Genomic DNA, 14,154 nt, shown 5'->3' with positions numbered 1-14,154 from the left:
AGATTGAACTCACAACCCTGGGTTTAGCAGGCCAATGATCAATGATGTGGTGGCTAAAGTTTTCCAAAAGAAAATGTGCCTCACATTAGGCTCCCAAGTCCGTATTAGGTGCTTAAATAAATGACCTGAGCACCCAACATCTCCTACTGACTTAATTAGTCTTGCATTGCAGCCTTTGATTCAGATTCAACCTCCTGTCTTGCTGTATAGGCAGAGCAGTGAGGCATGTCCGAGTATCCTAGGACAGGGTTATAGATCTCAGGAGCTTTATAAAGCCTTTTCTGTTAGTACAGCTAGTATGACAAAGAGAACAGACTCTTCCCAAAATATTTTTTAAAAAACATTCTGTGTGGGGAATGACAGAAAAAAGGAGAGAAGGAAGAGGAAAGTTATAAGTATGGGTGCAGAAAGGTGATATGGATAGAGTAAAATGACCAGGACAGGGTTCAATGAGTCTGAAATTCCTTTTGATGGGCCTGATAACACCAACAACTCTCATGCTTGCCGTTGATGTTTTTACTGTGATACACTCAGCAGAGCTCTACTTTCCACAGAAATGCATTATAGATCTGCTTTTCATTCTGCATTGTTGCAGTGTCTAGTAAAATCTACATGATGTCTCCTTTTTTGGGAAACGGAGCATTTGTTGTAATACTGCACTTTAATTAAAGATAAATTTGTTACAAGCTCCTTATTTTCATTGTGTAAAATAAACTTGTTTTTCTGTAGGTACAACAAAAGTACAATCTGAAAAAATTTCTGAAACTCATGATGATGGAAGTGAGGCATTTGTTGAAGACAGGAATATTGGGAAAAATTTTAAAGATTTTCCAGTGGCTCTTTTGGTAAGGTAAACAATAAAGTCAATGCAAGATTTTTAGCTGTTCTTTGCATATTATGGTAGTTTACATAATTTTGAGATACTTTGACCCACTTAAATGAGCTAACAGCTTCATAGACATGTAGAAAACTCAATTCTGTTTACAGAGGGGCTTGCATGGGAAATATTCCAGTACTATCTTGAGACAAGACCGTAGGAATAGATACTGGATAGTGACAAAAGTATCCATGTTACATTGTGATCTTCTATTTGTATCATGGAGTATAATTTTAACCACAGTCAAGTGGTGTTTGGGGAACTTCCACCCCTTCAAAACATGGAGTTTTGAATGAGCTTCCAAGTCTGTCACTGAACCATGTAATCAAAGTATCTTGTTTACTCTGGGAGAAGATTGGAATCTTTGAGGCATGTTTAGAAAACCTCACCCTGAAAACTTTCTTCCAGTCAAAATAACTTTTTGGGAAGAAAGGGCAGTCAACAGTTTAAAAGAAAATCAAACTTCAGATATTAGCTACAACAGAGCTTGTATGAACTATGAAATAGGAGAATCGGATGTCTGATGATAAACCATGCAAAGACTTTCACAACACATACAGATAGCAAACTGCCTCTGTAGTGCAAAGGCTTTTATATAAAGTGGGTTAAAATAGTACTTTTTCCCCCAAAAGTAGTCAGGCTTATGTGAACCATCCATGTATATCTCTGGTTACTTCAGGAGACTAATTTTAACATGGCGTGACTATAAGGTTAGACTGACTATACTTTTTCAAAGCATTATTCTTCCATCATACATTGGGCATGAATCCAGGTTTGACCTTTCTGTTACAGATGTACAGCAGCCTATATACCTTAAATTATGGGATCTCTCTCTAAATACAACATATGTATTTTGGATGTACTATGCTTTGGAATTGCCAAAAGAGTGTTGATACTGTTCGCTTCTGTTACTACTGTATCATGAGGAATCTTTGTATTTAACTGACCTTTGGCTAGATACTCATATCTGAATCTTTTGTCCTCAAGAGTGAAGACTGCAACTAGTCTGTTTTTGGAGACAGACAACTATTAACTTGTTCTCTGAGGATGAAAGGTGTAATGGATCCACACTCTACCACCCACTTTCAGTGCAGAGGTGTGGGTACAGCTTTAAAATGTTTTTAATGCTTTCCCCCTTTTGCTCAGAATAGGAATAGATAGAGTAGAACAAGGATAGTGTGTGGTAAGAGTGGCATTTAAGCATCTTGTAAAAATATTATCTGAGTTCTCACTGCCCTTGAGCCAAATATAATCCCAAATCTGTAATTCTTTTGCAGATTAGACAACATTAGATATGTAATTTCTCCTTCCTGAGACTACTACCTATGATTTGCAATCTCATTCTTGCAGCCTGAGAGGGGAAACATGTTAATGAGTTCTAAGAGGTTAAATAAGAAATGGAACTAGTTAGACACCTTTTCTGTAATTCAAAAATGATTTTTTAAAGATAGTTTCGTAGAGCATCTCTCAATATTGCATTATTTGACAAGATGGTGGATTTTTAAAAAAACTCATAGATAATGCTGTTGTCTAGTTACCTTTAGTGATGTGTTTTCTTTAACAAAAAAGATATGCCTTAGAGGGGGTTTCATTTCAATTAAAAAGTTCATTTAAAAAATTCATTTAGTGAAAGAACTTGAGTTGTTCTTTGTTACTGCACATGTGGATCCCACTTATTGTGTCCATTGTGCCCAGCACAGAAGTTCAGAATGTTGACTGTAGCAGTATCTAGTAGGGCTTGCGCATGCTTATGCTTCCGCCGTATATCCCCCTACATTCCCCCATTTTAAGTCATAAAGGGCACAGTGACCCCAACCGCCATGCAGTTCCTTTGAACTGCCATAGGAAGTGAGTTGAACAACATAGTGTTAGTCTGTAAGAACCTTGTTATTTAGTGAGTAAACTGATTGTTGATTCTTTTTTTTTGTATTAATAGGAGTAAGTGTTCTGGTTAAAAATAGAGAGGGAGAAGCGCACAGTTTATAGCAGAACATATATTTCTGGGTTTCAAACCATATCCCTCCTCTGGGAGGATTTTTCTTCTAACAGCCGCAACAAATATCTTTACTGCCTGGGTAAGGAATATATCATTGCTAAGTGTGCAATTTGCAAGTCCTTCAAGAAGCACAAACCAAAGGAGAAGCAGCCTGGACTGACACTTTTTTTTATAGAAAGGTCCATGATAACAGAGGCTTCTTTTTTCATAACTGATCCTTCCAGCTCTCCTATGACCAGAGATGTGACATCTTATTCAGGAGCAGTTAAGAAGACAGAAGGAATTCAGAAAAATCCATCAAAGCAGTCAGGGATCCTTGCTGCCTTAGGACTGAGTGGCTCTAACTTTATGCAGAGTTGTTGTAGCTGTGTTGGTCCCAGGATATTAGAGAGAGAGGGTGGGTGAGGTAATACTTTTTATTGAACCAACTTCTGTTGGTGAGTGACACCTGAAAGGTTGTGGCTCTGACTCTGTACTTTTCCTGGTACTGAGCCCTGTCTTTGGGGCCAAGACTCCGGAGTACAGAGGAGGTCTTCTGAGGAGCCCTTGCAGCCATTGAAAGGGAAAATAAGCAGGACCTGGGCAGGTGGTGCCACACTGTAACAGAAAGCCAGTGCAGACACCTTCTCTGTCTTTGGCAAGGAGATCAAGAAGATCATCTACCTTATTTAGTAGTACTGGAGCACTCAGGATGGTCTTCATCAGTGAGTCCTTTGTTGGCACCATGGCTTTTATCAAAGCCTGCACTGAGTTTCAGCCACAGGACAAGCTTCAAAGCAGAGAGACGTAGCCAGTGTCCTCAGTGATGGGAACTTTTACAATTAAATTTGAGCTGTAAAAGGTTCTTTTGTGCCTTCGCCAGATATCAGCATCACTCCAGAACCCCAGTCATCTTTCCTGAAGGTTTCTCCAATTTTGGTGCCAGACAGATTCCCTCCCTGAAAAGATGTGAGGATACTTGTAATGAAAATCTCTTTGAATCAACATACAAATACAATTAAGGATATGAGTCCCATGCAGGTCCTTCAGTCTTCTGTCATGTCTTTGGTGTTAGAAACATTTTCATCCAAAGACTTTGACTCCTCTTCAGATTGATAGGAGTTCTCCACAAAAAAACCCAAAATCTGATTGACGGAAACAAAATAATCTAAGGAGGCATATGGGGAAGGACCTCTTAATAGATCTGAGGATGTTAGTTCTCACTGTACTCCTTGGTTTCCTCCATATTGGCCAAATGTCCCTTTCCCAAATGGTCTGTAACCATGGTCTTATTGGCCTTCATGGATCACAGTTGTTGTGAAACATTGTCCCATAATATACGAGATCTATACTTAAGTCACCTGTGGCAAATTCTCATAGTTTTATCATTCTCCTTGTCATGTTTAAGAAATGAAGGAGCAACAAATTGTTAGTGATGGTGAAATATCTGGTCATCAAGAGAGTCTTCCCAATTCACTTAGTCTTTCTCCCTTGCTTGATTAAACTATTTCATGATACACAATTTTCAGCTGATGATTTAAACCCTGTCAGGAATTATTGAAGCATATTGCAAAAACACTGGAAGTTCCTTTGGAGACCATTCAGGAGAAAGTGTATAAATTGTTTTATATCCTAGAACCAACATCCCAAAGCAGCATTGAACTACCAATAATGAAGAGATGTTGCACCTATCAAAAGATCTTTGAGTTACCCCTGCTGTGAGGCAAACCTTCAGCCAATCCAGGGCTGCTCGCTCAGCTACCCCTCCAACAGAGCTGAGGTGAGTAACCGCTCAGGCATGCAGGAACAATCCAGCTTCACTGACTTACCCTTCCAACAGAGCCTGCAGTGACTTAGCCCTCTAGCATGAGGCAGCAACCTATCCCTGAGCCAAGACGGAGTCAGATGACCTCCAGGCTCAGGTATTTCCCCAACCCTACTAAAGCTGCAGATCAATCGGTGCAACAGTACTACCTGGCCAGGAATCCTCTTGCTGCCTCGCACTGTATCATACTCTCGAGATTCCCAGCCTGCTCTTGATCTTGTTCCTGCCCCAGCCTTGCTTGAGTCCTGTTCCAGTCTAGTCCATGCCCTACTCTGACCTTGCTGCAGCCCTGTTACTGATTCTCTTTAGCCTTGCCTCTGCTTCCTGACCCTTCCTGTAGCCTGGATTTGACCTGGACGTTGGCTTTGACCCTCTTTGTATCTGGACCCTGTCTACGATACTGACTTGGTTTGTCTCTGGATCCTGACTACCCAGCTTTGACCCCTGGCTTACATCTCAACTCCAGCTACAGTACTGATTCTGGCTTGTCTACAGACTCTGACTTGTTCCTGACCTTGGCCTGTCCCAAGATCTTGATTCCAGTGCTACCCTTGACCCAATCCAGACCCTTCCTCTGGCTTTGACCTCTATCCCAAATACTAGGCCTGATTAGTGGGAGGTGGTGCCTGACACCTTCTTCCATTTCAGCCACTTCAAAACACACTGATTGTTGATAGCAGGTACCATGCAAGTGTTATGAACATTCTTCTACCCATCTGGCTTTATCATTATTGGTTATTGCTGCTGCCAATGAGAGATCTAAGCAATTAAGAAAGTTTACTCATAAGGAGAAAGCATCCTAGAGACTGGATCTCTATGGGAAGAAAAGCTACATTTCAGCTTCCTATCAAGTTATTCTATCAAATATGATTACCTACAGTGGGATAGATTTTAAGGACAAGTTACCATGAGCATCTAGAGATGAATTTAAAGCTCTTTGTGAAGAGGGTCAACTGATTGCTAAAATCTTTCTTCAAGCTGCATTACATGCTGTGGATTGTGGTGTTTTGAGCAGTAGCCACAGGTATTGTGATGAGATGCTCATCAGGTTAACCAAGAGATGTACAAGCAACCACTGAAGATTTACCAATTTTGGGCCACAATCTATTTAGTACTAAAACTGATGAGTCTCTGCATTCATTACGAGACTCAAGATCAACATTCAGATCACTTGGTTTATATACTACTATGTTTCAAAAGAAACAGTTTCATCCTCAGTCTTCATTCTCTAGATGTAGAAACATGTAGAATCATCTCCTCCTCCTCCTCCTCCTCACCAGAGGCCTTCTGAGCAATTCAGAAGGAGACACAGATATCAGAAAAAGAACTTAGTTCCACTTTCTTTTTCTATAACTGATCAGTCAAGCCAGGCACATCAGACATCAGATTTGATGCATTGGTTAAGGATTTTGGACTAGTCTGCAAGGATCTTTACCATTTTACTCCAGCATTTGGTTTCCATCCTTCTGATTACCAGGAGCCTTGGGTGATGGTCATCACAGATCAATGGGTCCTTCAAGTCATCAGTGAAGGTTATATCAATCATTCATTTTCAATCCCTTCATCCTACCCATTCTAGTCCCCTTTCAGGGCTACTGTCATGAGAGTGTTGTTCCGGGAGATAGATGAACTAATTCAATGGCACTGTCACTCTTTACAGAGCATGGTATAAGCACCAACGAGTTCTTTGAAGGCTGCTGAGTCTGATGCACAAGTGACAGTCCACAGGTAGGGCACACCCATGCACTAGCACTAGCAATGCTCTGAATCTAAGCAGCAGATTCTTTCCTCCTCTGATGCCAGTCATCACAAAGTTTGATCCAGTACACCTCGAGTGCCTCACTCTATTTACAAGTTGACTCTGCCAACCAGAGCAGCATTCTTCCCTTCTTTCCCAATCATCAACAGAGATTCCAAAGGGTTCTAAATCATCTTTGCAAGCATCCTGAAATCTGCGCAGTGGTCTGCCTCTCTTTCTAGACCCTTCGTGAGTGTGAGAGTACAGCATTAATTAAGTTGGGGCAATAGAGTTAGTGCCTCAGGAATATATTGGGATATGCTTCTATTTTCTTTATTTCCGCATACTGAAAAAGAAAGGAAGTTTGTGCCTGATTCTAGATCTCAGGATTTTCAGTTAATACATTCAATGTGCCAAACTCCATATGGTAACTTTCATTTCTTGTTATCGCTACTGTAGATCCCATGGATTGGTTCATTACCCTCAACTTACAGGATGCTTATTTTCATGTGTAAATGTACCCCCCCCACAGCAAGCACCTACATTTTCTGGCTCTGGAGAATCATTACCAATTGAGAGTGTTTGAATTTTATTGGCGCTGAGGGTATTCACAAAGCATCAGAAGTACCAGCCCATCTACTCAGCCAAGGAATCCACATTTACCCATACATAGATGTGCAGGGGAATTCATGAACACAAGCGTAGTTTCAGGAAAGAAAATGATTCATTTAATTTCATCCATGGGTTTGAGGATAATTTTAAAAAGTCAGCTCTGATTCTGTCTCAATCTACAGAGTTCATCAGAGCTCTCCTGGACTTAGTAGCAGCAAAAGCATTCCTCCATCAGATAGATTTCAAAAAATAAAAACAAATATGATTTCTGTACTTACCCTGAGCAACAATAAGAAAATGCCTCAAATTTCTAGGCCATATGGCTTCATGTACATTTGTAATCTGGTGAATAAGATTACAAATATACATCTGAGACCATTTAAACATGGAACAAGTCAGTTTATAGACCAACAATCCACTGTATGTCACTGAAGAAGCTGATTCCAGATCAAATTTTATCCTTGATGGAATGGTGGATGATATAGGGAGAAGTATGTGTGGGAATTCAATTCGCCCTTCCAGTCCCTTCCAAAAGCACCTCAACTCCAGTTACGGTACTGATTCTGGCTTGTCTACAGAGTCTGATGTTGGTTCTGACCTTGGCCATTCCCCAGATCTTGATTCCAGTGCTACCCTTGGCCCAGTCCAGACCCTACCTCTGGCTTTGACCTCTACCCCAAATACTAGGCCTTACTACTGGGAGGAGGTGCCTGACACCTTCTTCGATGTTCAGACTTGTGGCCTCTGATCTCATCTAGAATCCATGATTCACATACATGCTCTAGAAGTAAGAGCATTGAGATTAGCTTGCAAAGTGTTTCCATCTAGCATTAAGAATTCTTCAATCCATATACTCATGGATAATTCCATAGCTGCTTATCATCCAAAAACTAAAGACAGGGAGGTGTGAGATCAGACCTTCTTTGCCAAGAAGCTATAAAAGTAAGGGACTGGAGCATTGAGAATCATATCAGTCTGACAGCTCTTCATCTACCAGCAGAGGAGAAGGTCTAGTTGACTCATTGAGCAGGAAAATGTCCTTGTCTCCTGAGTGGGAATTAAAAAATGTAATAGTAAAACAAATTTTTCAGCTGTGGGGACTTCTCCAAATAGACTTATTTGTGTCAGTTCAAAACGGGAAAAGTCTGATTTTTTTTCTCAAACAGGAAAGAGTTTGGGATCCCTAACAGATGCCTTCATGAGTTCTTGGTCATGTCATTTGACGTATGCTTTCCCCTCATTTCCCCTAATCCTAGAGGCATTACAGAAGATAAGGCAATTGAAGGCTTAAGTTATAATGATGTCTCCCCTTTTGCCTTACCAATTTTGGTTCTCAGATCTAATGCTACTGTTAAATCATCAATTTATCACACTCCCAGTTCAGAAACATTGTTCTCACAGTGTCACAGTCTGATCCTCCACCCAAACCCAGCCTCTTTACATCGCATGGCCTGGATAATATCTGTATATTGTCAGTAGACAGAGAGTGTTCTTCAGAGATACAGAACATTCTTCTTCAGAGTAGAAAATTATCCCCTAGGACTACATACACTGCCAAATGGAAATATTTTTCTAAACATTTTTCTTATTAAGCAAAGTCTAAAAATTGCTCCATGTCAATGTTCTGTTACAATGATATATTCCCTGTTATCTTTAAAGCATTCAGGACTATCTTTTGCTTCAGTTAAAATCCATTTGGCAGTGATACCTGCATTTCATCCTCCACTAGAGGGAAGTACAGTTTTTTTCTCATCGATCAGTGAAAAGACTTATCACAGGGCTGGTTCATATTTTTCTTCCAGTGAGAAAGATCATTACAACATGAAAATTAATTTATTTGCTCATGGACCCCCTTGCTGAACTTCTGTCGAATTGGTCAATTCATCTACTAGAAAGAAAAGTGGAATCCCGGGTGGCAATTACATCAGCTCATATACAGGACCTGTCAAAAAATCTCCAGGGGTTATAGGCTTAGGCCTTCCACTCCTACAGCTTCAACTCCAGCTCTGGGCCCTTCAATACACCTGGGAAGTACAAAGCAGCCATTTTGAGGGGCTGGTCAGGTTGGTGTACCAGTCTCCATCTCTCAAGACTCAAACTCCCTCACCTCTGCAAACCATCTGTCCCACTTCTGCGGTGCTTGGTCGCAAATTACTTCGGACCCATGGGTCTTAAGCACTGTGGAGGTGGAATATACTCCCCAATTTGCTTTTACACCTCCCTTCCGCGCTCTCTCTGTTCCTCTTCAGAGACCACTCTCATGAGAAACTCCTTATCCAGGAAGTACAATTGAACCTTTGTTTGGGAGCCAAAGAGGAGGTTCCATGTGGTCTGAGAGTGAAGGGGTTTTATTCCTGCTGTTACCTAATCCCAGAAGTAAAGGGGGAGAGAGTCTCAGACCAATTTTAGACCTGCAACAGCTCAACAAATTCTTAAAACAGAAAAAGTTTCACATCATCACCTAGCTTCCCGAAGCTTCTCTCTGGGTCACTGGGAGCGGTATAGTGCCCTCTACTTAAAAGATGCCTACTTCCATGTGGCAGTCAATCAAGTTTACAGGAAGTATCTCTGATTTCTGGTAAATTAAAATAATTACCAGTTCAATGTACTACCTTTTGGCCTGCCAACAGCTTCCATGGTCTTTACAAAAGTTATGGCAGTAGTAGCTGCATTCCCTATAAATTGGGATTTCAATTTTATCCCTACCTGGACAACTGACGCATCAAGTGCCAGTCCAGACTGCAAGTTCAGAGCAGTGTTGCCCTGATCTAGTCAACATTCAAAGCTCTGGAACTGTTAGTCAACACAGAAAAGTCTCTCCTCTCCCAGATCCAGAGGATAGAGTTTATAGGGGCTGTATTGGACTCATCTCAAGCCAAGGCCTTTGCCTGGAAGTCCAGAAGAATCTGATCAGTTGTTATAGATTTGAAGACTAACCTGGTCACAACAGCACAAAACTGTTTGAGACTTATGGGATGTATGGCCTCTTGCACTTAGGTGGTTCAGTATGTCACACTGAGCCTCAGAACTCTGCAGGGATGACTGGGATCAGTCAACTTACCAAGCTACCATGAGCTTGACTTGGTGGAGCAGGTGTTCCATATACCTGTCTGCAGCTGACACTCATGCTGGTAGCAGATATATCTGCTCTGGAATGGGAAACCAACCAATCCTCTAGTAATGCAGGGTGTATGGTCCTCAGAAGACTTAGCTTTACACATCAGTGACAGAGAACTGAAAGCTGCCAGAGTGGCATGCCAAGTATTTCTATTGCAGATCAGGGGAAACAGTCCTTACAGACAACAAGGCAGCAATGTTCTAACTCAGCAAGCAAGGGAAGCCCACTCTTCTTCACTCTGTCAAGAGGCAATGTTGGGAGCTCTGTATTGACAGCTCAATAGATCTAGAAGTATCTTATCGGCTGGGTGTATGAAACAACCTAGCTGACCACCTGAGCTGATTGTTTATGAGTTACTATGAGTGTTTTTTTCAACCAGATGTGGCTCGATACATCTTCCAGCTGTGGTGGTTTCCCCAAGTAGACATATTTATGACAAAGTCCAACAGAAACTGTCAGCAGTTCTGCTCTCTGTCTGGTTACAGCCTGTGTTCTGTGACAATTGCCTTTTTAACAGCTGTGGTCAGGCAGACTCACCTACTGTTTGTCACCAGTCCTGCTCATTCACAGGTTATTACTGAAGATGTGAGAGGAGTAGGCCAGAGTCATGCTTATAGATCTGTCAATGAAGGTGGCATTTTTGATGGCCATTACCTTAACAAAAGAGTAGGGAACCTGCATGACTTAATGCTGGGGCCTTCATATCCAATCTTTTTTTAAGGAAAAGATTTACCTGTGTCTTCATCCAAAGGTCGTCCTAAAGGTGGTTTCATTTCACCATATAAACCACCCCATTTATTTGCTTGTATTCCATCTAAAGCTTCATACAAGCAGAGAGGAAGAACATTTGCATACCTTGGATGTCAGAAGAACTCTAATGTTCTACCTCGACAGACCCCGGTGCTTCTGTAAATACTCCCAGCTGTTCATAGCAGTGGCAGACAGAATAGGAGGACAATCAGTTTCCAGCCAGATAATTTCTTCCTGGATGGCATCCTGTATATGCCAGAGTTCTCTTGCCAGCAAAATAAAACCACCCCCAATGAGGAGACGTAGCTTTGTTGGTAGGAGAATGTCTTCTGCCAGCAAAGCACTGTCCACACCAATGCTTTTTGTTGTTAAAACTTTTGTTGGTTAGGGGTGTTTGTTTTTTCACACCCTGAGCGACAAAAGTTTTAAGGACAAAAGCACAGAGTAGATATAGTCTATCTCCTTGCTTCTCCCTAATCACTCATAAACTTTTGCCCCCAAATTCACCCCTCCCAATAGAATATAGTTAGAAATAAGAAGATGCAAAATAAAGTGAAACTTTGCTTTCTCTTGTTAGTTAGTCTTCCTGGCAATATGATCTTTTCCTTTGAGAGGCTTTAGCACAGTCTAATTGATGGAAATCGTATCACTCAAACATCTAAAACTAGAATAGACAATTCATGTGTACTGGAGAAAAATAATCATTTGAGACTAATTTATGATAAATCTATTTCAGTTGTGGAAGAGTAGAAAATCATATTCAGAATTTCAGGGTTTGTAATACTTTGGTTTAAAAGTCTTGGGAATCAGCACACATTTAAAAGGTTATTTTTAAACACATTCAGTAATAGTAATACTATAGTGAAGAAATGTACAGAATACTAAACAAGCTTTTCCCTCCCAGATACTGCTGAAGAATCCTGTGTTGATGTGTTTAATAATAGCTGCTTCTACAGAAGCTTTAGTTGCCACTGGCTTTGCCACATTTCTGCCAAAATTTATAGAAAATCAGTTTGGACAGTCATCCAGTTATTCAGCTACACTAGGAGGTAAAGTGACTTTTCAATTTTTTAATCTCTTTAAATAAAAATATCTTGTGCTATATATATTGTGCTGCCTATGTTAATTAGCTGGTAGAGGAGAGAAATTAATTTGGGATTGGTACGTACTTGCAATTGTAGAGTTTCTCTAACTTTTAATATATACATATTTTTAGCAAAAATTTGTCTTTTTATTACAAAATGCCAACTTCAGAGCAGCAGTGGACTCTTTCCCACACTGTTCCACTCAGTGCCCTTGCCTGCACTGGGACATCTATCACCTGTAATTCACTAGTGTTGCAACTCTACCAGAAGAAGCTATAGCATCAACAGAACTCCAGGCATTTTTATCACTCGTAGGGATAGACAGTGTTGTGATAATTTGGCCTACAAATTTACCCTAATTGTGAGCTCAACTGTAAAAAATGAGTGTAAATTCATAAATGTCACAATAAACCTGTAACAACAAACATTGATGGGAAATGGTGCAAAACAGAGACAGACTGAATTAGTCAAAACAAAAAGGCCTGCTGATCCTCAAGTACCGTGTTAAGATCATGCTTGATGAACAAGAAAAGTGTGGAACCAGAAATCAGTGAATCAAAAATGGTATGTTGGAAATTAAGCCTATTGGTGGCCAAAATAATGGGGGGATTGTCTATTCTAACCACCACTCCATTTCTGGGTCCTTTGAGGAAGACTTTGGGAAGAAAAATTGGCCACTGGCATGAACTTCACCAGCTTAGTTGCCACCTCCACCATCTCCAGTGACCCTGGATCATCTTCACCCTAATGCTGAATGATGTCCTGAGCAGGTCAGGTTGGAGGGAAGGAGTAAGATGACACTGCTATCTCCAGCAGCTCTGGCTGATTCCTAAACACCACCTGGGATGTGAGACTTTGTCTCTTCCACTTCCCCCGAAATGTATTCTTTTTCCTTTTCTACCTTATTTCTTCTCTTTCCAGTCTCTCTCCTTTTTACTTCTGTCTAATTAGAATTACTCCTTTTTACTTCTGTTTAATCTGGCTTAGCTGGCCAACACTGCTTATTTGGCAACACTGCAGCAAGCCTGTGACCAGAAAGAGGCAGCTAAAAGCAACACATTAACAGCTTGAAGCTGTTACAAATTTGACAGATCTTAGAGTAGCTGATAAAACTGTGTACCTTGCCTGTGTTTTTCCAGCTGTGAGGTTGTAAGTGAAAGACAATCAGATTTTCTATCTTTACTATTCTGTTTTCTCCCTTTCTGTGTGAGCGTTTGTCTTATTTTGTCATCTAGGAACTGGGACCAGACTTTAACAACATGAGCAAGAACAACAGTTCCAGCCCATCTCAACTAACTGTATCTCTTTTCTCTAAAAAGGGCAGTTATTATCATCTTTAATACCATCTAAGTCACTGTCAGACAAGGTTTTTCTTCTTCCTAAAGGCCTCAGTTGGCACACGACCAGGATTTATCTCCAAATTTGGTCCACTGGTTAGATCATTAGCTTTCCTGGCCCATTCCGGGTACTGATGAGAAGTGCAATGTGAACACTGGTTCATGCCCCTCCATATTAAGTAGGATGAAGTATCCATATATCAAACCCTGAACCTTGTTTAAAATTAATGTTGAACAGTAACTGGGTTATATTAACACCTTTGATTCTTTGGCCCCATATATTCCATCTAAATTAATTCAACAGACAATATATTAATAAAAATGTCTTGAGTCATGCTGACAAAACAGTTTCCACCTTTGCTGCCTCTGGTGAATGCCGTTTATGGTTTTCTTAGGATAGACTCAGCTAAAGCGTTAATCCATAGGAAATTAAATAATAATCTGAATGTCACTTGAAGTTTGTTTAACTTCAAAGTTATTTTAGGGTAGAGGGGAAGAAATGGCAATTGGGGATTTTGTTTGTGGTGATTACCACTTTTGTTCCCCCTCCAACTGCCCTTCACCCTATATCCCCTGGCCTGGCTGCTCCCTGACCCCTGTTATTGGCTCTCTCTTTCCATGGGACCCCTCATCTTCTGTGCTCCCAGCAGTTGTGGGGTGTAGAATTCCTTTGTGATAGAAAAGAGAAGTGGAATTGGTGTGGGGTTTATTTTATGCCACCACAATTTTCTGTGTTAAATCTGATCTTTAATACCAATATGTTCATTAATGGCCTAGAAAAGGGATTAAACAGCATCTTAATGAAATAATGATATCAAAGTGGGAGGACTGAAATAA

The 14,154-nt window shown here is 40.7% G+C and overlaps 2 protein-coding genes across 2 annotated transcripts in view; one reads left to right on the top strand and one right to left on the bottom strand.

Annotated features, from left to right (window-relative positions):
* Positions 1-14,154, bottom strand: part of PAM (peptidylglycine alpha-amidating monooxygenase) — an 843,699-nt gene that overhangs the window by 420,751 nt on the left and 408,794 nt on the right. The window lies entirely within an intron of this gene.
* The window catches only part of SLCO4C1 (solute carrier organic anion transporter family member 4C1), a 102,522-nt gene that overhangs the window by 49,950 nt on the left and 38,418 nt on the right, over positions 1-14,154 (top strand). The window contains exons 6-7 of the mRNA XM_050945791.1: positions 730-845; positions 11,800-11,944. Coding sequence (XP_050801748.1) covers positions 730-845; positions 11,800-11,944 — 261 coding nt within the window. The remainder of the gene's footprint in view (positions 1-729; positions 846-11,799; positions 11,945-14,154) is intronic.

This window comes from Gopherus flavomarginatus, chromosome 3 (assembly GCF_025201925.1).
Source record: "Gopherus flavomarginatus isolate rGopFla2 chromosome 3, rGopFla2.mat.asm, whole genome shotgun sequence".
Taxonomy (NCBI): Eukaryota; Metazoa; Chordata; order Testudines; family Testudinidae; genus Gopherus; species Gopherus flavomarginatus.
This window is presented reverse-complemented; position numbering and strand designations above follow the sequence as displayed.